The following is a 23,604-nucleotide window of genomic DNA, read 5'->3' on the forward strand; positions in this document are numbered from 1 at the left end:
TAGGAGCTGACAGGAAAAACGCTGGTAAGCTTTGAACGAACAAAACGAACTGGCAACAAACAGACAGAGAACACAGGTATAAATATACAGTGGATAATTGGGAAGATGGGCGACACCTGGAGGGGGGTGGAGACAAGCACAAGGACAGGTGAAACAGATCAGGGTGTTACACAATCATCGCATACAGAATTTCTTTCCTAATTTTTGTTGAAAGACCAAAGAAATCTACACCTTAACAGCTATTCATAATTATTTTTAGTTTGAATCTGTAGATCTGTAGATGTATCCCGTAATGATGTGACTCAATCACACGCTGCTTATTCGCTGTTTATCAACATGTGGTTTTGGTCACAAGTCACCCAACATTTACTGTAAGCTTATGGATCATAGCCAACTTTTTTTCATACTACCGGTAACTGCCGGGTGAAAGGTATTGGGAAACCACACCATGTTGAGTTCAAGCACAGTGTGAAATAACTACATTCGGGAAAGTATTCAGATCCCTTCACTTTTTCCAAATGTTGTTACGTTACAGTTACAATAAATGTTTTCCCAAAATGACAAAGCAAAAACAGGTTTTAAATATGTTTGCAAATGTATAATTGTTTTTATTTTAAATACCTTATTTACGTACGTTTTCAGACCCTTTGGTATGAGACTCGAAATTGAGCTCAGGTGCATCCTGTTTCCATTGATCATCCTTAAGATGTTTCTACAACTTCATTGGAGTCCACCTGTGGTAAAATCAATTGATTGGACATGATTCGCAAAGGTCCCATGGTTGACAGTGCATGTCAGAGAATGAATTGTCCGTAGAGCTCCGAGACAGGATTGTGTCCAGGCACAGATCTGGGGGGAAGGGTACCAAAACATTTCTGCAGCATTGAAGGTCCCAATGAACGCAGTGGCCTCCATCATTCTTAAAATGGAAGAAGTTTGGAACCACCAAGATTCTTCCTACAGCTGGCTGCACGGCCAAACTGATCAATCGAGGGAGAGGGCTCTTGGTCAGGGAGGTGACAAACAACCCAATGGTCACTCTGACAGAGCTCCAGAGTTCCTCTGTGGAGATGGGAGAATATTCCAGAAGGACAACCATCTCTGCAGCACTCCACCAATCAGGCCTTTATGGTAGTGTGGCCAGACGGAAGCCACTCCTCAGTAAAAGGCACATGACAGCCCACTTGAAGTTTGCCAAAAGGCACCTAAAGACTCTCAGACCATGAGAAACAAGATTCTCTGGTCTGATGAGACCAAGATTGAACTCTTTGGCCTGAATGCCAAGCAACACGTCTGGAGGAAAACTGGCACCCTCCCTACGGTGAAGCATGGTGGTGGCAGCATCGTGCAGTGGGGATGTTTTTCAGCGGCAGGGACTGGGAGACTAGTCAGGATTGATGGAAAGATGAACAGAGCAAAGTACAGAGAGCTCCTTGATGAAAACCTGCTCCAGAGCGCTCAGGACCTCAGACTGGGGCGGAGGTTCACCTTCCAACAGGACAACAACCCTAAGCACACAGCCGAGACAAGTGGCCCAGCCAGAGCCCGGACTTGAACCCGATCGAACATCTCTGAAGAGACCTGAAAATAGCTGTGCAGCAACGCTCCCCATCCAACCTGACAGAGCTTGAGAGGATCTGCAGACAAGAATTGGAGAAACTCCCCAAATACAGGTGTGCCAAGCTTGTAGCGTCATACCCAAGAAGACTTGAGTCTGTTTTCGCTGCCAAAGGTGCTTCAACAAAGTGTTGAGTTAAAGGTCTGAATACTTATGTAAATGTGATATTTCAGTATAAAAAAATAAAATAAAAAATTGCTAAAATGTTTAAAAAGAAACTGTTTTTGCTTTGTCATTATGGGGTTGTGTGTAGATTGATGAGGGGGGGGGGGGAAACAATTTAACCCACTTTAGAATAAGGCTGTAACGTAACAAAATTTGGAAAAACTTTTAAATCAACATGCATTGCTATCAAAAAATAATAATAGAAAAAACAATTACGAGAGAAGTCAGACGAAGTGATAATTGACACAAACGTGGTGGCGTAGCAGGAAGATCTGAACGCCATGAACCAAGAGGTTGTGTTCTAATCCCAGGTGAGGGCATGTTGAAAAATAATGACTGTATAAACGATGTACAGTATGTCAAATCATGTATGTCAACATGTGTCAAATATGTAAGTTCAAAACATTGTATGTTAAAAGCACTGTTTGTGTGTGTGTAACCAGCCATTTTTTTGGTTAAGGATTTCTGGTTGAATGAACATATGAGACTTGAGTAAACACATAATTTGAAGTATACAGCATTTTTGCCTTTGTTTTCTCCAGTTGGAGCTAAGTTTGGGCCTACTAAAAATGTTAAGTTCAGGTAACACTTTGACCGAAAAGTCGAGTAAACTTAAAAAGGCTGTGGAATCAGTTACTTAATAACAATTAGTTGAAATAACTCGATTTTTTGTTGTTGTTGTTGACTCAATAAGATAATGTCTTCAAAATGTATTTAATTGATGGTTAATAAAGTAATTTAAACCCTTTATAAGTTTTACTTATAATAATTAATCCGTGCTCACCTAGCCTTGCTTCTCAATTGGTTTCTGCCATCTTGCCAACTTCTTATCACTCACTGTCAAGTCCTGTTTAGCATGAAAATTCCATAAGGAGTTGGTTGACAAGAGAGCAGAAACAGACCAGCAACCAGGCTCAAACACTCACCCACTGCAGTAGCAGTTCTAGCAGTGGGTCCCTCAACCTTATTCTGAACTTAACCTAATTCACCTAACCTTCTACGTAAATGATCTTAACCTTTTGTCTTTAGTTCACCTAACCACCAAACGTAAATTCTCCCTGTAATTTGTCCTTTGTTGCCATGACGCATCAGTTAACCTGGTCAGAGAAAGACGTGTATAATACTACAAGATGTAGGATCATTTACATTCAGTCCAATTCGTATGATATTGTACGACCGCTGTTCCATCCGTGTAACGTAACATATCACACTAAATGGAGTGTCACAGATTTATAGGAATTTTCCCTGACACTACGTTGTTCAGACATGTACAGTATTTGACGTACTGGTCTGGCACTTCTCCAGGTTGATGCGTTTGGCGGGGGATGACATTAGGCTGCCCTCACCACCGCCGGCAGCGTCTTGGAACACCCAGCCGGCCATTTATAGCAGGATCTGTGGAGGGGAAAATACACACCGGCAGGTGCCACACACACACACACACACACAGATACACACACAGATCCACACACACACACACACACACACTCCACACACTAACACTAACACACACACACACACACACACACACACACACACACCACACACACACACACCACACACACACACACACACACACACACACACACACACACATCACAAAGGAAATAAATGTACACTGCTCAAAAAAATAAAGGGAACACTTAAACAACACAATGTAACTCCAAGTCAATCACACTTCTTTGAAATCAAACTGTCCACTTAGGAAGCAACACTGATTGACAATAAATTTCACATGCTGTTGTGCAAATGGAATAGACAACAGGTGGAAATTATAGGCAATTAGCAAGACACCCCCAATAAAGGAGTGGTTCTGCAGGTGGGGACCACAGACCACTTCTCAGTTCCTATGCTTCCTGGCTGATGTTTTGGTCACTTTTGAATGCTGGCGGTGCTTTCACTCTAGTGGTAGCATGAGACGGAGTCTACAACCCACACAATTGGCTCAGGTAGTGCAGCTCATCCAGGATGGCACATCAATGCGAGCTGTGGCAAGAAGGTTTGCTGTGTCTGTCAGCGTAGTGTCCAGAGCATGGAGGCGCTACCAGGAGACAGGCCAGTACATCAGGAGACGTGGAGGAGGTCGTAGGAGGGCAACAACCCAGCAGCAGGACCGCTACCTCCGCCTTTGTGCAAGGCGGAGCACTGCCAGAGCCCTGCAAAATGACCTCCAGCAGGCCATAAATGTGCATGTGTCTGCTCAAACGGTCAGAAACAGACTCCATGAGGATGGTATGAGGGCCCGACGTCCACAGGTGGGGGTTGTGCTTACAGCCCAACACCGTGCAGGACGTTTGGCATTTGCCAGAGAACACCAAGATTGGCAAATTCGCCACTGGCGCCCTGTGCTCTTCACAGATGAAAGCAGGTTCACACTGAGCACGTGACAGACGTGACAGAGTCTGGAGACGCCGTGGAGAACGTTCTGCTGCCTGCAACATCCTCCAGCATAACCGGTTTGGCGGTGGGTCAGTCATGGTGTGGGGTGGCATTTCTTTGGGGGGGCCGCACAGCCCTCCATGTGCTCGCCAGAGGTAGCCTGACTGCCATTAGGTACCGAGATGAGATCCTCAGACCCCTTGTGAGACCATATGCTGGTGCGGTTGGCCCTGGGTTCCTCCTAATGAAAGACAATGCTAGACCTCATGTGGCTGGAGTGTGTCAGCAGTTCCTGCAAGAGGAAGGCATTGATGCTATGGACTGGCCCGCCCGTTCCCCAGACCTGAATCCAATTGAGCACATCTGGGACATCATGTCTCGCTCCATCCACCAACGTCACGTTGCACCACAGACTGTCCAGGAGTTGGCGGATGCTTTAGTCCAGGTCTGGGAGGAGATCCCTTAGGAGACCATCTGCCACCTCATCAGGAGCATGCCCAGGCGTTGTAGGGAGGTCATACAGGCACGTGGAGGCCCACACACTACTGAGCCTCATTTTGACTTGTTTTAAGGACATTACATCAAAGTTGGATCAGCCTGTAGTGTGGTTTTCCACTTTAATTTTGAGTGTGACTCCAAATCCAGACCTCCATGGGTTGATAAATTGGATTTCCATTGATTATTTTTGTGTGATTTTGATGTCAGCACATTCAACTATGAAAAGAAAAAAGTATTTAATAAGATTATTTCTTTCATTCAGATCTAGGATGTGTTGTTTAAGTGTTCCCTTTATTTTTTTGAGCAGTATATATATATATATATATATATATATATAGAGAGAGAGAGGTCTATTGACAGCCGACCAGTAATTTAATAATATCCAAAAAGATTCGCTCTTCTTGAACTGCACTGTCGGCTTGTAGGTAAGCATTTCACGGAAAAGTTCTAAACTTGTTGTATTCGGCTCATGTGACAAATAAAGTTTGATTTGATTTTAATCCTCGCTCTCCTCACCTTCGGCTAATGAACCAAAGTACTGGCTAGACGTAGTTTACCTTGTTGATGGCCCGAGTCTCCAGATACAAAGCCGGAACAGATCATTGAAGGTGAGATAATCCCGTGCGATGTAAGTACCTCTGGGACAAACAGCTCAGCTGTTGGTTGTGCAAGCATCGTTTAGGCTCCAGGTTGCCTTGCAGCAGTATACTGCGTGAATGTAGTGACCTTTGATAGTAGTGACCCATTTCCAGAGATTTCGTTTGACAATGGTGCCGTCCTGTGTACTACCCAGCTGATGGGCGTTGTTGTGCTGATGAGCCTGTATTTTATTTTCTGTCACAACAACTAATCTTTCTGCACAGCTGGGTCATTCCACCAAACTGGTACGATTTGGACTTTTAGATTTCTTTTTGACTTTTTACACAATTTATTTTCTTCTTCTGAATACCCCATGACATGAAGGACATGTTTAACCTCCAAGAAAACATATGTTCCTATCTCATGCATCAAAGCCCTATTATTGTCGGCCATTTTCTTCTGATATGGACACCGTTTGTCTTCAACCGTATTATGGACAATATGGAAGTTGTCTGAATATGATTATAAAAAAAATAATTTTAATAAAATCAACAATTTCCCTATGAATCATTTGTTCCTCAAACTAATTCAATAATTGCACATATAACATTTATATAAAATATCACACTTTTGCTAAATTAAAGCCTGAAATGGACACTTTGTGTGTCATCGGCCTCATCATTTTTGATAAAAAGTATGGTTTCACTTCAGAATTTGAAATAAAATCTATATTCTCATGATTGCTCTAAATATTTCAGACTGAGCTCAACAAACATTAAATTCATATTTCATAAACCTTCCAAAATTGTATCACAAAAATGGTCATGTAACAGGGTTGAAGATGGTAACAGGGTTGAAGATGGTAACAGGGTTGAAGAGACAAATTGTAAGGACCGACGCTGGAGACGAGAAGCAAGTACAGGGAGTGAACATTTAATAGAAAACGGATATCAAACAAAACAAGAACAGCGTCTGGACGGGGGGGAATAAAACTACATTACAACAATAATGCTGACACGGGGAACAAAACTGAGGAACAGACAGATATAGAGGGGGCAATCAACAACGTCAAGGAGTCCATGTGAGTCCAATGAGCGCTGATGCGTAATGATGGTGACAGGTGTGCGTAATGATGGTGACAGGTGTGCGTAATGATGGTGACAGGTGTGCGTAATGAAGGGCAGCCTGGTGCCCTCGAGCGCCAGAGAGGGGGAGCGGGGGCAGGCATGACACAAATACGGCTTCCATATAAATTGGTTAAGTTTATTCTCAAATTCACTCCAAGATTTTCTATAAACATTGTATTTCAGAGATATAACCATGTGATGAGGACAATTTATATCAATTTGAATTAAATTGTATTAACCCAACTGCAGTATCTAAACTAAACAAACCACAGCAGACATTAAAAACATAGAACAGGTCATCAGAACAGATCATCAGAACATGTCAGCAGGTCAACAGGTCATCAGAACAGGTCAATAGGTCAATAGGTCATCTTACTGAACAGGTCATCAGAACAGGTCAATAGGTCAACAGGTCATCAGAACATGTCAGCAGGTCAACAGGTCATCAGAACAGGTCAATAGGTCAATAGGTCATCTTACTGAACAGGTCATCAGAACAGGTCAATAGGTCAACAGGTCATCAGAACATGTCAGCAGGTCAACAGGTCATCAGAACAGGTCAATAGGTCATCTTACTGAACAGATCATCAGAACAGGTCAATAGGTCAATAGGTCATCTTACTGAACAGGTCATCAGAACATGTCAACAGGTCATCTTACTGAACAGATCATCAGAACAGATCATCAGAACATGTCAACAGGTCAACAGAACAGGTCAATAGGTCAATAGGTCATCTTACTGAACAGATCATCAGAACATGTCAACAGGTCAGAACATGTCAACAGGTCAACAGGTCATCAGAACAGGTCAACAGGCCAACAGGTCAGACCCGTTCATCTTACTGAACCGATCATCATAATCATAAACCTCGGTATGTAGACTCCCAGTTACTACAGAACTGTCAGCGAGACTTTCCTCTACACTCCTCAAAAGCTGCTGGACGACCTGAAGAGACCTGAGCCTGTCTGACGAAACATCACTGGCTGTGTTCCCACTGGATACACTTCCTATTGGCAGGCTGAGGCTTCGGGGGTATGTTACAATCATGACCACAGAACACAATGAATAACTTGATTATGAATAAGTCTGTGGGGCAGGAAGGACATAATCAAACAGGTACCAGTGTATGTCATCACGAGCAGAAGAATCTGTTTGATCCAACATGACATAAACACTTTACCTGAACATGTGTTTTCATCTGTGTTAGGACAAAACATGTTCTTCCATGACATAGACTGACCAGGTGAAACTATAATCTCTTATTGATGTCACTTGTTGAACCCACATCAACCACAGACCGTTTAAAGACTCGTTTTTAAGCCTTGAGACAATTGAGACATGGACTGTGTATTGTGTGCCGTTCAGAGGGTGAATAGGCAAGACAAAATATTTAAGTGCATTTGAACAGGGTATGTTAGTAGGTACCAGGTGCACCGGTTTCGAGTGTGTCAAGAACTGCAACACTGCTGGGTTTTTCACGCTCAACAGTTTCCCGTGTGTATCAAGAATGGTCCACCACCCCAAAGGACGTCCAGCCAACTTGACACAACTGTGGTAAGCATTGGAGTCAAGCTTTCCACACCTTGCAGAGGCAGTGGTGTAGGCACACATACTGAGTGTACATAACATGTTGAACACCTCTCTACATTACCTTAGTTGCACACCCTTTAGCACTCATAACAGACTCAATTTGTAACAAATTGATATTCCAAATGTTTTGTACACTCAGTGTTGGTATTCCGAGTGTCTGATCCTATAGTACTCCACTGCCCAATCATCTCCTCACATTTACATAATTTAGCAGACGCTCTTATCCAGAGTAAGTTACAGGAACAATTAGGGTTAAGTGCCTTGCTCAATGGCACATCTGCAATTTTTCACCTAATCAGCTTGGGGATTTGAACCAGCGACATTTCGGTTACTGGCCCAATGCTCTTAACCTGCCGCCTCACTAGCTGACTGAATCACAGCAGTTTGGCACCTTGTTGCTGAAACTGAAATGCTGTGTGTTGAAGCACTTACAGTTGAGGTGCTTCTGTGTTGAGCACATGCAACTGACATCACGATAATGAACTCGCTACGTTGGTCGCGGTGCACATGACCAGAATGACACATAGATCTTCACAGTCTATGCCATATATCATATTTAGACTGTGAACATCTAAGCAGAAATGTTGATTGACTCTCTCCAGTGGCACATGGCCTACAGACTATTGCATATATTCTTAAAAGTCGACTTTGTACAACAACAAAAAAATGGTCCAACTCTGCCTCTTTCTCAATTTTCAAACTGAAATGGGGTGTGCCTTGGGTGGTTCGTCGATGTGTCATTCTGGTCATGCGTGCTCCCGATCTCTGGCACCCAGGCTGCCATTCATTACGCACACCTGTCACCATCATTACACGCATTAGCGATCACTGGACTCACCTGGAGTCCTTCACTTTGTTGATTGCCCCGTCTATAACTGTCTGCTCCCACATTTGTTCCTCGTGTCAGCATTAATGTCATTATGTGTTCATGTCCAGACACTGTCCTGTCCTGTTCCATGTCCGTTGCTCCTTAAATGTTCACTTCCTGTACCTGCTTCTCGTCTACCAGCGTCGATCCTTACAGAATGCTGACACCGGGGCCTCCCGAGTGGCGCAGTGGTCTAAAACACTGCATCGCAGTGCAAGCTGTGCCACTAGAGATCCTGGTACGAGTCCAGTTTCTGTCGCAGCCGGCCGCGACCGGGACACCCATGGGGCGGCGCACAATTGGCCCAGTATCGTCCGGGTTAGGGGAGGGTTTGGCAGGCAGGAATGTAGCGATGAGACAAGACTGTAACTACCAATTGGGGAGAAAAAGGGCGTTAAAAAAAAAGAATGCTGACACCACTAAAATAAGCATCAGGGAGTTTTTTGTTTTGGTAGGTAAGGTTAGGTCCGGGTGCCGTCGCCGAGGGAACTGGATTGTCAGGCTCCCACGCCTCAGCCGGTTCATCGGGCTTCTACGCCCCAACCGGCTTGTCCAGCGCCCATTCCTCGGCCGGCCTATCAGGCTCACCCAGGTGGCGCCCCTAGGGGGGGGGGGGGGGGGGGGTACTGTCTTGCCGGCTCCCGCTCTCCCTCTCTGGAGTTCGAGGGTGCCAGGCTGCCCTTCATTACGCACACCTGTCAACATCATTACATGGCCAGGTCTCTGACCTCCTTCCTATAGGATGTCTCGTTGTTGTTGATGATCAGGCCTACCACTGTTGTGTCATTGGCAAACTTAATGATGGTGTTGGAGTCGTGCCCGGCCGTGCAGTCATGAGTGAACAGGGAGTACAGGAGGGGACTGAGCACGCACCCGAGGGGCCTCTGTGTTGAGGATCAGTGTATCAGATGTGTTGTTACCTACCCTTACCACCTGGGAGCAGCCGGTCAGGAAGTCCAGGATCCAGTTGCAGAGGGAGGGGTTTAGTCCCAGGGTCCTTAACTTATTGATGAGCTTTGAGGGCACTATGGTGTTGAATGCTAAGCTGTAGTCAATGAATAGCATTCTCACATAGGTGTTCCTTTTGTCCAGGTGGGCAAGGGCAGTGTGGAGTGCAATAGAGATTACATCATCTGTGGATCTGTTGGTGCAGTATGCAAATTGGAGTGGGACTAGGGTTTCTGGGATAATGGTGTTGATGTGAGCTATGACCAGCATTTCAAAGCACTACATGGCTACAGACGTGAGTGCTACGGGCCGGTAGTCATTTAGGCAGGTTACCTTAGTGTTCTTGGGCACAGGGACTATGCTGGTCTGCTTAAAACATGTCGGTATTACAGACTCATACAGGGAAAGGTTGAAAATGTCAGTGAAGACACTTGCCAGTTGGTCAGTGCATGCTCGCAGTACACATCCTGTTAATCCGTCTGGCCCTGCGGCCTTGTGACTGTTGACCTGTTTAAAGGTCTTACTCACATCAGCTGCAGAAAGCGTGATCACACAGTCTTCCGGAACAGCTGGTGCTCTCATGCATGGTTAAGTGTTATTTGCCTCGAAGCGAGCATAGAAGTAGTTTAGCTCATCTGGTAGACTCTTGTCACTGGCCAGCTCTCAGCTGTGCTTCCCTTTGTTGTCTGTAATGGTTTGCAAGCCCTGCCACATCCGACGAGCGTCAGAGCCGGTGTAGTACGATTCGATTTTAGTCCTGTATTGACACTTTGCCTGTTTGATGGTTCATCGGAGGGCATAGCGGGATTTCGTATAAGCTTCCGGGTTAGAGTCCAGCTCCTTGAAACGGCAGCTCAAGCCTTTAGCTCAGTGCGGATGTTGCCTGTAATCCATGGCTTCTGGTTGGGGTATGTACGTAGGGTCAATGTGGGGACTACGTCATCGATGCACTTATTGATGAAGCCAATGACTGATGTGGTGTACTCCTCAATGCCATCGGAGGAATCCCGGAACATATTCCAGTCTGTGCTAGCAAAACACACACAAAACACTTTAGTATGATATGTTACATTTGGTATGGAGACCAGGTTGCATATAAGGATAAATTCACAATTTTTATGGGGGAAGATTGGTTGGCTTAACAGGGTAGACTGAGGTATGCAAATCGATATTGTAATTTTAATCAATAATCATGCATTTATTTGGAAAAATACATACTCAACAAAGTGCACAAATAGATGTTTACATCGATGGCAAAAATCGATGTGCAAATTGTATTAGTCATATTCTAAGTACAAATTCAGTGAAGGCCACAGATAACATGACAAAATGCATTGTGTCAGTTATAAACAAGATATTTTCTGATATTTATGGCAGATGTTATTGCCTGTGTAGCGAAATGCATGTTTCTTACACTTCATTACAGGGGACATTTCAATGTTTATAAATTAAGCTTTTTAAATTAGATGTTGATGACCCAATACACTTAAAAAGGTCTGAGGAACTAAAAAAATACAGGTTTAATTGAATGACCCACCTACTGTTTGAACTGATTTGAGTCTGGGTTTTGTGAAACGAGGCCAATTTGTATTTACCGTAGCCTTAATCTAGTCCCCAGATACTTCCTCCAACTTCCGCTGTGCGCAATAGCCTGGGGGCGAGGTTACTGTAGCCTAGACTGCCCTAATTAGCTCTGCAGCGAAAAGTGGTGCGTTTGAAAACTATAGAATGTTCTGTCTTTTTCTTTTCCGTGTGACTTTACCTGGAACTCTTTTGAAACCGGCAAGATAAGGTGGTGTGGAAAGTCAACAGAGTAAAGGTGGAAAACTTCGTGTTCAGTACGTTTTAAAACGATGGCCATACTGAACGCGACCCAGGTCATTCTGGGTATTATGCAATCGGTGACACTCTCGACGCATGTGTTCAAAAAGATAGACCAGTTTTTAATAGAAGTCTGTGGGTTGATCGCCAGCCTGCAAGGATCATATCCCGTTTTCGCAATTTCCTACGTTAAATGAGGTAGGTTTCTGTCTTGACATAATTGTTGGTGTTTTCAAGACAACTCGGAAATTCCGAGTTAAAATTTGCCTTTTTTATTGCGGTGAGCTTACTTTTTGTTGATTCTGATACTTTCCAAATGGGAAACTGAGTTTATCTTTCGACAACGAGTTTCCAAGTCAAATGTCGGAGTTTCCGAGTTCCGATTTTTCTTGAACGCGGCAACATGAATAGGGCTTTTCTGCGTGAGTTATAACTTTTATTTATTTAACTAGACAAGTCAGAACAAAATCGTATTTACAATGACGACCTACCCCGGCCAAACCCGGACAACGTTGGGCCAATTGTGCGCCGCCCTTTGGCACTACCAATTACGTCCGTTTGTGATACAGCCTGGATAACTTTGATTGATAATAACTTCTGAGAATAGGTTGCTGTTGACTTCAAATAACTTTTCTCTACACTATTTATTTTTCAACAAAACACATAGATGTAGCCTACTATGTGGATCGGCAATGAAGTAGGTTGAATAAGTAAAATTGGTCGTGAAACAGCTACGTACTATGCGACGACAACAATTTGATTTCGGGACAATATACTGTAGCCTCAATACACTAAAAGCATGGACCGACGTCTTTTGGACCAGCCTTGATTTCAACTTCCACGGAAATAGATTGTTGGTCCGGATTTGGCCCAAATGTAGAAGTCTACGTTTTGTTCAGATTTAGTCCCGTTTCAGACCAGCCTTGATATGGCCCAGGCCAAACCATAGACACCTGATTGGGGTCCGGACCAAATCTAAACCAATCATAGATTACGTTTACATGCGTTTACATACACACTACAAATTTGATATTAAACTGATTATGACAGAAGGCCGAGTATGGGATTAGTCATGTAAAAATGCACCCTATTCTGTTTATATTGATCGGTGTAAAGTCATAATCAAAGTAAGAATGCGCCGATTAAAACGTCTAATCAGAGAACCAATTTAAGAATTATTAGGACACGTAAACAGTTTGTATTGTGGTGTATTTGATCTGAACATGTGCCAGAAGTGAGTTCGGGAAAAACAGAAAGTATGCATCTTATAATTAGTTTTCACATTACAAACTTTGTATGTCCGAACTCAGAATCAAATAGTATTTGCAAAAATAACATGGTCACTTTGGTAGAACGTTTTTATTTTAATTGATTTTCTGCATTTATCAAAGTCCCATCCTACTCTCCTGATTTCAGTACAGTACACCGGCCAGCTAGTTGCACCAGTTGGGCATGAACAAGTTGGGTTTTAAATGCTAGGTCGGCGTAGATACGTCCGATTTTGGGATCAGAATTTAAACCTGTTGTACAAACCAAAAATAAGACTAGTTTGAGCTAAATCCGGTGTAAGCAATATGCGTTCATGAGATTTGATGGTCGCTAGGCAGCGCCGGCTGTTACGGTCCTCATGGCAGTAATAAACTTGGCAAGACGTGTCCTCATTACTTCGCAAATCCCACCATTATGTATGCACGTTTTCATAACCATAACAGGATAGATCAACTAATAATTATTGTGGGAATGAATATCACTGAATTACGAAAATATTGGAATAAAGTAGGCCAATGCCACTGAATGCATTTATCATATTGTTGCTTTACAGCACCATGCATGGGATAGTAATTATCGCTCTGCTTTGAGACAAGCGTGGGGATTATCAATCAATGTCTGATTTTTGTCGTCACGGAATCTCCGTTTGGATATTTGGTTACAATTAGGCTGGGAAATTGTTAGCCCATGCAAGCCTAAATTAAATAGTACCCGCAAAACACCAGTCTCAATGTCAACAGTGAAGAGGCGACTACGGGATGCTGAACTTCTAGGCAGAGTTGCAAAGAAAAAGCCATCTCTCAGACTGGCCAATAAAAATAAAAGATTAACAAGGGCAGAAGAACAGACACTGGACAGAGGAAGTCTGCCTAGAAGGCCAGCATCCTGGAGTCGCCTCTTCACTGTTGACTTTGAGACTGTTGTTTTGAAGGTACTATTTAATGAAGGTGCCAGTTGAGGACTTGTGAGGCGTCTGTGTCTCAAAGTAGACACTAATGTACTTGTCCTCTTGCTCAGTTGTGCACCGGGGCCTCCCACTCATCTTTCTATTCTGGTTAGAGACAGTTTGCTCTGTTCTGTGAAGGGAGTAGTACACAGCGTTGTACGAGATCTTCAGTTTCTTGGCAACTTCTCTCATGGAATAGCCTTCATCTCTCAGAACAAGAAGATTGACAAGTTTCAGAAGAAAGTTATTTGTTTCTGTCCATTTTGAGCCTGTAATCGAACCCACAAATGCTGATGCTCCAGATACTCAACTAGTCTAAAGAAGGCCAGTTTTATTGCTTCTTTAATCAGAACAACAGTTTTAAGCTGTGCTAACATAATTGAAAAGGGGTTTTCTAATGATCAATTAGCCTTTTTAAAATGATAAACTTGGATTAGCTAACACAACGGGCCATTGGAACACAGGAGTGATGGTTGCTGATAATGGGCCTCTGTATGCCTATGTAGATATTCCATTAAACAATCTGTTTCCAGCTACAATAGTCATTTACAACATTAACAATGTCTACAATGTATTTCTGATCAATTTGATGTATTTTAAATGGACAACAAATGTGCTTTTCTTTCAAAAACAAGGACATTTCTAAGTGACCCCCAAACTTTTGAACGGTAGTGTACGTTTACATTTTGGTCATTCAGCAGGCTCTCTTATCCAGAGCGATTTACAATCAGTGTTATTGTAGTATAACTGGTCTGTTGGTATATATTTTTTTTAAATTTAAGCTTTTGAAGAAGCTTGCATAAGAGCAATGATACATATTCTATGTTGTAATCTTCATTTGGCTCCTATTTCCTATATTAAATGGATAAACAAATAATTATTATGATACAATGTTTACTTCGTTGAGAAGAATGTATGTGGCAGTTGAAATTTGGCCAATGTCTCTAATGAGCTCTTTTTTTAACTTTCGTTTAGAACTGAAAATTTACCTATTTTTAACGCCCGGAAAATACATATTTTCAACATCTGGAAAATATACCTGATTTAAGAAAAAAAAATCTACAAAAATTAAAATAAATAAAACAATAAAAAATTACATCAAGAAAAGTATTTTCAACATCATTTAACTTACTAGGAAAGCCTACTATCAAATAAAATAGTATTTGTCACTTGCACTGAATACAATAGGTGAAATGCTTACTTATAAGCCCTTAAACAACAATGCCGTTTTAAGAAAATAGAGTAAATATTTACTAAATAAACTGAAGTAAACCAATTTAATTTTTTTTTTTTTTAGAAAAGGCTTGTTTATATGTTTGCACACTGCTCTGCTGTTCATTCCTTTGACTACACTGCCTGTCAATAATCTGTCCCTTTAAGCCTATGTAATCATTGTAACTGAATTCTGACTTGTAATACATTCTAGAGATACAGAAGGGAATACATGGCTACAGTGACAGTCATGCATCGACAGCCAGCCCTGTGGAGGCAGTGCCATAGGACTGCTGGTATAGGCATCTGTCGTCTCCACACCAGCAGCGGCAATGCCTCCTCCAAAGAGCATTACAAGGTCCTAGTGCTGGGAGGAGGAAGTGGGGGCATCGCAATGAGTGCTCGGATGAAGAGGAAGCTAGGGGCGGAAAATGTGGCCGTAGTGGAAACCAGTGAGGTATTAAAGACAGTTGTTGACTACTAAAGGGTGGCCTATTCCCTATAGCATCGGTGCTAGGGGAAAGGGGGGATACCTAGTCAGTTGGAAAGGGGGATACCTAGTCAGTTGTACAGGGAAAGGGAGATACCTAGTCAGTTGTACAGGGAAAGGGGGGATACCTAGTCAGTTGTACAACTGAATGCCTTCAACTGAAATGTGTCTTCCACATTTAACCCAACCCTTCTGAATCAGAGAGGTCTACAGTCAATCCAATGTGGCTTCAGAAAGTATTCATAACCCTTGACTTATTCCACATTTTGTTAATACAGCCTTTATTCAAAATAGATTTAAAAAATAATAAATCTGACCCATCTACACACAATTTGAGAATGAAATACAGTATTTATTTACATAAGTATTCACACCCTTGAGTCAATACTTTTTAGATTACAGCTGCAAGTCTTTCTCGGTAAGTCTCTAAGAGCTTTCCACACATGGATTGTGCAACATTTGCCCATTATTCTTAAAAAAATTCTTCAAGCTCTGTCAAATTGGTTATCATTGCTAGACAACCATTTTCAGGTCTTGCCATAGATTTTTAAGTAGATTTAAGTCAAAACTGTAATATGGCCACTCAGGAACATTCACTGTCTTCTTAGTAAGCAACTCCAGAGTAGATAGATGTGGCCTTGTGTTTTAGGTTATTGTCCTGCTGAAAGGTGAATTAATCTCCTAGTGTCTGGTGGGAAGCAGACTGAACCAGGTTTTCTTCTAGGATTTTGCCTGTGCTTAGCTCCATTCCGTTTGTTTTTTATCTTGAAAAACTCCCCAGTCCCTAACAATTACAAGCATACCCATAACATGATGCAGCCACCACTATGCTTGAAAATATGGAGAATGGTACTCAGTAATGTATTGGAATATGCCCCAAACATAACAATTTGTATTCAGGACAAAATGTCAATTGCTTTGCCACCTTTTTTGCAGTTTTACTTTAGTGCCTTGTTGCGAACAGGATGCATGTTTTGGAATATTTATATTTTGTACAGGCTTCCTTACTTTCACTCTGTCAATTAGGTTAGTATTGTGGAGTAACTACAATGTTGTTGATCCATCCTCTGTTTTATCCTATCACAGCCATTAAACTCTAACTGTTTTAAAGTCCCCATTAACTTCATGGTGAAATCCCTGAGCGGTTTCCTTCCTCTCTGGCAACTGAGTTAGGAAGGACGCCTGTATCTTTGTAGTGACTGGGTGTATTGATACACCGTCCAAAGTGTAATTAATAACTTCACCATGGCCAAAGGGATATTCAATGTCAGCTATTTATTTAATTTTTACCATCTAACAAGAGGTTCCCTTCTTTGCGAGGCATCGGAAAACCTCCCTAGTCTTTGTTTCAAATTCACTGCTCGACTCAGGGACCTTACTGATAATTGTGTGTGGGGTACAGAGATGAGGTTGTCATTCAAAAATCATATTGAACACTATTCCATGTAACTTGTTAAGCAAAGTTTTACTTCTGAACTTATTTATGCTTACCCTAACAAAGGGGTTGACTTAAGACATTTCAGCTTTTCATTTTGTAATGAATTTGTTAAAAAAACAAAACATTCTAAACACAATTACACTTTGACATTATGGGATATTAAGTGAAGGCCAGTGACAAAAAAAAAATCTAATTTTAATTTAAGGCTGTAACACAACAAAAATGTGGAAAAAGTCCATGGTGTGAATACTTAATGAAGCCGCTGTAGTCCACTACTAGACCAGGGCCCACAGTGCATTATATAGGGAATAAGGGTGCCATTTGGGACGAACTTGTAGTCTAGTGCATGGGACAACATTATTGAGCAGCATTCTTCCCTGTGTTTTTATAGATGCACTATTATCAGCCCATCTGGACATTGGTTGGAGCTGGGGCTAAAAGTGTGGCCTCCTCTGGTCGACCTACATCCAGTGTCATACCGCCTGGAGTCAAGTGGGTGAGATCTAATGTTCAGGAGATCCACCCAGACACAAACACTGTACGCACAGACAATGGCATGGAGGTAGGAAGGTCTGTTTTTACTTTCCTATCGTTTATTTTGATTTAATACATGTTGCTTGACTTGATCAAATGTCATTATTGGTCTTGGTATCAACGTGAGCAAGGCAAAGGTCAGTCGAGTGTTGTCGTAATCTTGTTTGCCCACCTTTCCTGGCAACGTCAGATGTTATAGAGATCCTCTTAATATGAAACAGGTCTTGATATGAAACTAACCAAATGTCAATGAAGTCAATTTCAGCTTTTACATGTCCTATCAAAGGAAGTGGGTGTACAATCATTTTCCACCCTACAACTGACTGAAACGTATTGTTTTCCCTGTAACAGATCTCCTACCAGTATCTGATAGTGGCTCTAGGTCTACAACTACACTATGAGAAGGTGATCATATTTAACTTCCTACAATATTGTTTCGACATAAGACTTACTGTATAATAATGTAGCGACACGATTCGGCAGTTACGTGTGCCTGTGTTCTGTTGTTATGAGTTGTTATGAGTTAGTTGTTTGGCGTGGGCTATGGCCAAACAGTAGCCTGTGTGATTTCCGCTTTAATAAACCGTTCAATTAGAGAATTCATTCATCCGTTGTGGACATTTCTTTCATTTGTGATATATCGAAGTCGTTACAATTGTACGCGTCAGTCTCTGCCAATGATACAATCTTTCGGTCTTCTTACAATGACTTTCTAGATCAAAGGCCTGCCTGAGATTGAAGATTGGGTGAAATTCAAGATTGGTTCAAACTACTCTGTGCAAACCGTGGAGAAGACTTGGAGTGCACTGCAGAACTTCAAGGAGGGCAATGCTGTATTCTCTTTCCCCAACACTCCGGTGAAGTGTGCAGGAGCACCACAGAAGATCATGTACCTGACCGATGCTTATCTCAGAAAGGTATTTTAATACTAATGATACAAAATGCATCAGATAAAGCTTTTATAAACATGTATTATGATAAATCTCTATTGTCAAATATTATCTGGGTCGTGTTTATTAGTGGACATTTTTAGCAAAACATTTCGCAACGGAAGTGTTTCTTATTGGACGTGTTCAGATAATATCTTCCTGTTTCACTCTGTTCAAAGTCTTTTTCTTCCATTTCATACCTACTGAACACAATCCATCATAAAAAAAAGTTATTCTGATCTGATCCCTTTCGAAGACAGGAAAAAGAGCAACTGCCAACATCATGTACAACACGTCACTGCCAGTGCTGTTTGGGATCAAGAAATATGCAGATGCATTGTGGGAGATAGTGAAGAATCGCGACATCCAGGTGAATCTCAGACACAACCTCATTGAGGTCCGGGCCAACAAGCAGGAGGCCGTGTTTGAAAACCTTGATAATCCCGGAGAAACTGAAGTGTTTGAGGTAAGTTCCAGGTAGCCTGGCCCCAGATCTGTTTGTGTTATGTTGCCAACTCTTATACCTATGGTCATTATCATGTATCACAAAGACCGTATGAGTTGGCAAGACAACACAGACATATCTGGGACCAGGCTAAGTTCCAGGTAGCTATGATGTACAAATGGAAAACACAGAATGGTAGTTCAGAGGGGTTTGTTTACACATCTGCAATAGATCTAAAATGACATAGAAGCTTGATGCTAAGAAACAAGCAATCCAGAATTATTCATATCGGAACATTCACTGGGCAACAACAAGACAGTCATAGTTGTATAATTTCATTTGTTTTTGCTCATTTTCAGTCAATGAATCATCAATCTTTTCTTTCTTTCTTTCTGTCAGTATGAGATGCTTCATGTCACTCCTCCAATGGGACCCAACCCGGTGGTTAAAGGATCCTCATTGGCTGATGAGGGTGGCTGGCTGGACGTCAACAAAGAGACCCTTCAACATAACAGGTATCCCAACGTGTTTGGGATCGGAGACTGCACCAACCTGCCAACAGCCAAGACAGCTGCTGCGGTGGGTATGTGGTTTCAGTTCTTCTATTTTCCCACATCAAAAAATAACACACCAAGTTAGGGGGAAACGGCTCTTGCAAAACTTTTTTTAATGGTATTTGCCTGCCCACTTGCCAGGTTGAAAACCTGTACCTACAGTCAGGTCCATAATTAATTATTGTCACCCTTGATAAAGATGAGTAAAAAAAGACTGTGTATAAAATAAATAATTCAAATAATAATAATAATAATAATAAATAATAATACCAATACAATTGCTCAAAGAAAGAGATTTTGTTTAACAAGTTATACATCTAAAAAAGATATGGTTTTACTCCAGCGCCCTGCCCTGTTTTACTCCAGCAGCGCCCTGCCCTGTTTTACTCCAGCAGCGCCCTGCCCTGTTTTACTCCAGCAGCGCCCTGCCCTGTTTTACTCCAGCAGCGCCCTGCCCTGTTTTACTCCAGCACCGCCCTGCCCTGTTTTACTCCAGCACCGCCCTGCCCTGTTTTACTCCAGCACCGCCCTGCCCTGTTTTACTCCAGCACCGCCCTGCCCTGTTTTACTCCAGCACCGCCCTGCCCTGTTTTACTCCAGCACCGCCCTGCCCTGTTTTACTCCAGCACCGCCCTGCCCTGTTTTACTCCAGCACCGCCCTGCCCTGTTTTACTCCAGCAGCGCCCTCGTCCTGTTTCACTCCAGCAGCACCCTCGCCCTGTTTCACTCCAGCACCCTGTGGAAGCAAAATACCTCCATAACATTGAAGGATATCAAGTTCCTGGAGAAACAAATTGTATGGTGGAATGGTCTAAGACAGGGGTTCCCAAACTTTATCACTCGGGCTCCCCTTCCAGCATTGGGGAACAATCTCATAAAACATCTTTAGAAAAAGGCTCAGTGTTGTTATCATCATAAGGGGAGAGGGTGCTAGAGTATTGAAAACAGAGGTCCCCAATCATTTTGATCCCTATCTTCCTCAGATTTTTCATACTACTTCTCTGAACAATTGTATTGGTATAAAATAATATCATTTCCCAATTGTTTTAAGCATACAAAATAGCTCAGTATTTGAATTATTTATTTTATACAGTTTTATTTTTGCTCATTTTTTTTATCACGGGTGGCAATAATTATGGACCTGGCTACATGTAGTATATTTTCTATTGAGCATGGGAAAGATAACATGGTGGTGTATGTTATTTCCAGCTGCCCAGTCTAGTATTCTGGACAGAACTATTTCAAAAGTCTTGAAGAATGAAACGCCAGATCGGAAGGTACGTTACCTAATTAAACTAAACCTAACCTCTTTTTAAAAAATGTTTTACATTTTTCTTATTACAAATGCGTTGCGTATTTATTTTTTTCATAATCTACAAGATAACACAGTGCTAAAATACTTGTGTTTACAGTATGACGGCTACACTTCCTGCCCTTTGGTGACGAGTTACAGTACAGTCATTCTGGCTGAGTTTGACTATAGTGGGCAACCATTGGAGACATTCCCCATTGACCAAAGCAAGGAGAGATGGACCATGTACCACATGAAAGCTGACGTGATGCCTCAGCTGTACTGGCATGGTCTTCTCAAGTAAGTAGCTGTCAAAGAGAATTCCTGGATTGTGTTCATTAGGCACCAAAATGGAAAAACTGCCTGAAACATGGAGCGTTTAACCAATAAGACACACTTATTTTCATTTTCTGTTGCAAAAAAACGTTTTCAAATGTTTTCTGTCGTGTGCCCTAATAAAAATAATTTAAAAACCCGTATGTAGACTAAAGTGTCAGGAAATAAATGTCTAAATGGATCTTTTTGGTGGGGAATATTAGTCTTAAATGTAAATCTGATCTTTTTCCCCAAGGGGATTCTGGGGTGGACCAGGACCATACAGGAAAATCATGCACCTTGGGATGAAATAGAAGTTATAACCTATGAAGATGTGCTGTTCCTGACTGCTACACTGTAATCATTACAATAACCATGATCATTTCATAATACAATTAAACAAGTCATTGACAATCAATTGAAATCTCAAAGTAAATCGATGACGAAAGTAATAATGCAGCATTCCATGACATACTATATCGTTCATTATAAACTGGGTGGTTCGAGCCCTGAATGCTGATACCACGGGTATGACAAAACATTTATTTTTAGTGCTCTAATTATGTTTGTAACCAGTTTATAATAGCAATATGGCACCTTGATAATAGCAATAAGGCACCTCTGGGGTTTGTGGTATATGGGCAATATACCATGGCTAAGGGCTGTGTCCAGGCACTCCGCGTTGCGTCGCGCTTAAAAACAGCCCTTAGCCGTGGTATATTGGCCATATATCACACCCCCTCTGACCTTATTGCTTAAATGTTGTACCAGGCAGGATTTGTTTCACATATAGGCCTATATTTACAAAATGTCAAAATCTGATAATGGAATGTATATAATTGAATATCTTATTATCATAAGGATAATTAGGAGAGAATTTACCAGCTTTATACTTCAATGCATTGAAATACTAATTTACAAAGCCAACATTAGAGCTCTACAGCTAATGTGACAATCGGCATCACATCAGTAGGCTTCTAATGGAACAATCAGCATCACATCAGTAGGCTTCTAATGGAACAATCAGCATCACATCAGTAGGCTTCTATTACATAGGATTGTCCTGTCATTTCATAAAGAATGTGCTATATTATAAAGATGTGTACATTTTAATAAATAACATATGTCATAGTTTGTCCTTGCATTTCTTCCAGTGTTCTATTTTGCTGATAACCTATACTGAAGGGCTGCTTTGTTGTTGGACAAATACTGTAATATTACATCCTTCTCTGCTTACAATGACCATACCATACAAGGCATCCACACACACTAGTACTCTGCTTAGTAGACTAATGCTGTGTTCCTAATCAAGTGGGAATTCACAACATTACGACAGGGAACAATCCACTTGAACGGCCTTCCAGCTGGTAATTACTAGTGCGAAACTCGTCTATTATCCTTAGTTCCCACTTCTCCCACATGCTGACCTCTGACATCACCTACTAAGGAAATGACCTATATCACAGCAATCCAACATCAAAACATTATTTATAAAAAAAAAAAAACTTTTTTTTTTTAACACTATAATTTGTTTACAAGCATGATAGCTTAAGTTTTAGTTTATGGTTTACTCAGCTTGTTGGCCATTAGCTAATCAGTGTTTTTTCAACAAGTTCAAAGCACATGAATGCATCCAACTGGTAAATTCCCACCTCCTACTACTTGGTTATGAAAGAAGCATATGGCTGCGTTTACACATTCAGCCAAAGTCTGATATTTTTCCACTAATTGGTCTTTTGACCAATCACATGAGATCTTTTAAATAGGATATTTTTCAGAGTTGATTTGATTAGTCAAAATACCAATTGGTGAAAAAAATAAATATATGAATTGAGCTACCTGTGTAGACGCAGCCTATGACTAAGGAAGAATGTGATCAGACTTTGCTTTCCAAAACCTTTTTTTGAAAACTGCTGGACTGTTTTGGAGACACCTTTCCTGCCAGTATAATGCTGGCTACCTTATGTGCGCTTGCACAGGTCAAATGTATGAATTATCCAGGGTTTCTGATGAGGTAGGTTTCTAATTACAGTGGGTGCACTCGCTTTACTCCAGTGCAGCCACATGTGAATGAGGAAAAAATGACACATTTCTTACTGCATACCTATGATGTTATTCAGTGGTTGCTTTCAGCTGTTTTTTCAGTGGTGGTACACTGTAAATTCATTGCATGTACTGTAATCCACTTGGCAGAAGATATCTACCCTACCATTACGCTTGTTTACACTGAACTGCACTGGGGTACTAAACATGGTTACGTTAAGATACCATTGAGCTGGAGCGAGATATGGGTCGGAAAACATACCTCAATGTAGGGATGGGATATGCCACTGTACTCAATGTTACCTTCATCCACACTGCTCCGTTGAGAAGATTTGAAATACTGCTAGTTTTTCCAGAAAATTATCCTTTTCTTCCTCATGCTAGCTAGCAGTAGCCACAGCAGCCATTATGGAATGGCGTGACACATTGAACAACAAAGGAGCTGATTGGCTGACGCTGCCATTCCAAAGTGGCTACTGCTATCTAGCATGAGGATGAAAAGTGCAGTTTTACGGGAAATACTATTAAGTATTTCAATCTGCTC

At 41.7% G+C, this 23,604-nt stretch overlaps 1 protein-coding gene across 2 annotated transcripts; it reads left to right on the forward strand.

Annotated features, from left to right (window-relative positions):
* Nucleotides 1-11,630: 11,630 nt before the first annotated feature.
* Nucleotides 11,631-21,601, forward strand: sqor (sulfide quinone oxidoreductase). Of its 2 annotated transcripts, XM_014125993.3 has the most exons (10): nucleotides 11,631-11,792; nucleotides 15,236-15,478; nucleotides 17,341-17,511; nucleotides 17,835-17,888; nucleotides 18,200-18,400; nucleotides 18,669-18,878; nucleotides 19,257-19,440; nucleotides 20,621-20,688; nucleotides 20,824-21,002; nucleotides 21,274-21,601. In XM_014125993.3, exons 2-10 carry the CDS (start codon nucleotides 15,254-15,256, stop codon nucleotides 21,329-21,331), a joined length of 1,350 nt encoding a protein of 449 aa, XP_013981468.2. In that variant the 5' UTR covers nucleotides 11,631-11,792; nucleotides 15,236-15,253; the 3' UTR covers nucleotides 21,332-21,601. The 2 variants fall into 2 exon arrangements, with proteins under 2 accessions (XP_013981468.2, XP_082813585.1); XM_082957459.1 differs by lacking the exon at nucleotides 21,274-21,601 and having other exon boundaries at nucleotides 19,257-19,436.
* Nucleotides 21,602-23,604: the final 2,003 nt, after the last annotated feature.

Source organism: Salmo salar, chromosome 10, assembly GCF_965601325.2.
Source record: "Salmo salar chromosome 10, fSalSal1, whole genome shotgun sequence".
Classification (NCBI taxonomy): domain Eukaryota; kingdom Metazoa; phylum Chordata; class Actinopteri; order Salmoniformes; family Salmonidae; genus Salmo; species Salmo salar.

Excerpts from the sequence above, each read along its gene's own strand:
- sqor (XM_014125993.3), top strand. The coding sequence starts at position 15,254 with ATGGCTACAGTGACAGTCATGCATCGACAGCCAGCCCTGTGGAGGCAG. Across the intron at positions 15,479-17,340 it reads CCGTAGTGGAAACCAGTGAG|ATGCACTATTATCAGCCCAT; the intron begins GTATTAAAGACA and ends GTGTTTTTATAG. Across the intron at positions 17,512-17,834 it reads GCACAGACAATGGCATGGAG|ATCTCCTACCAGTATCTGAT; the intron begins GTAGGAAGGTCT and ends TCCCTGTAACAG.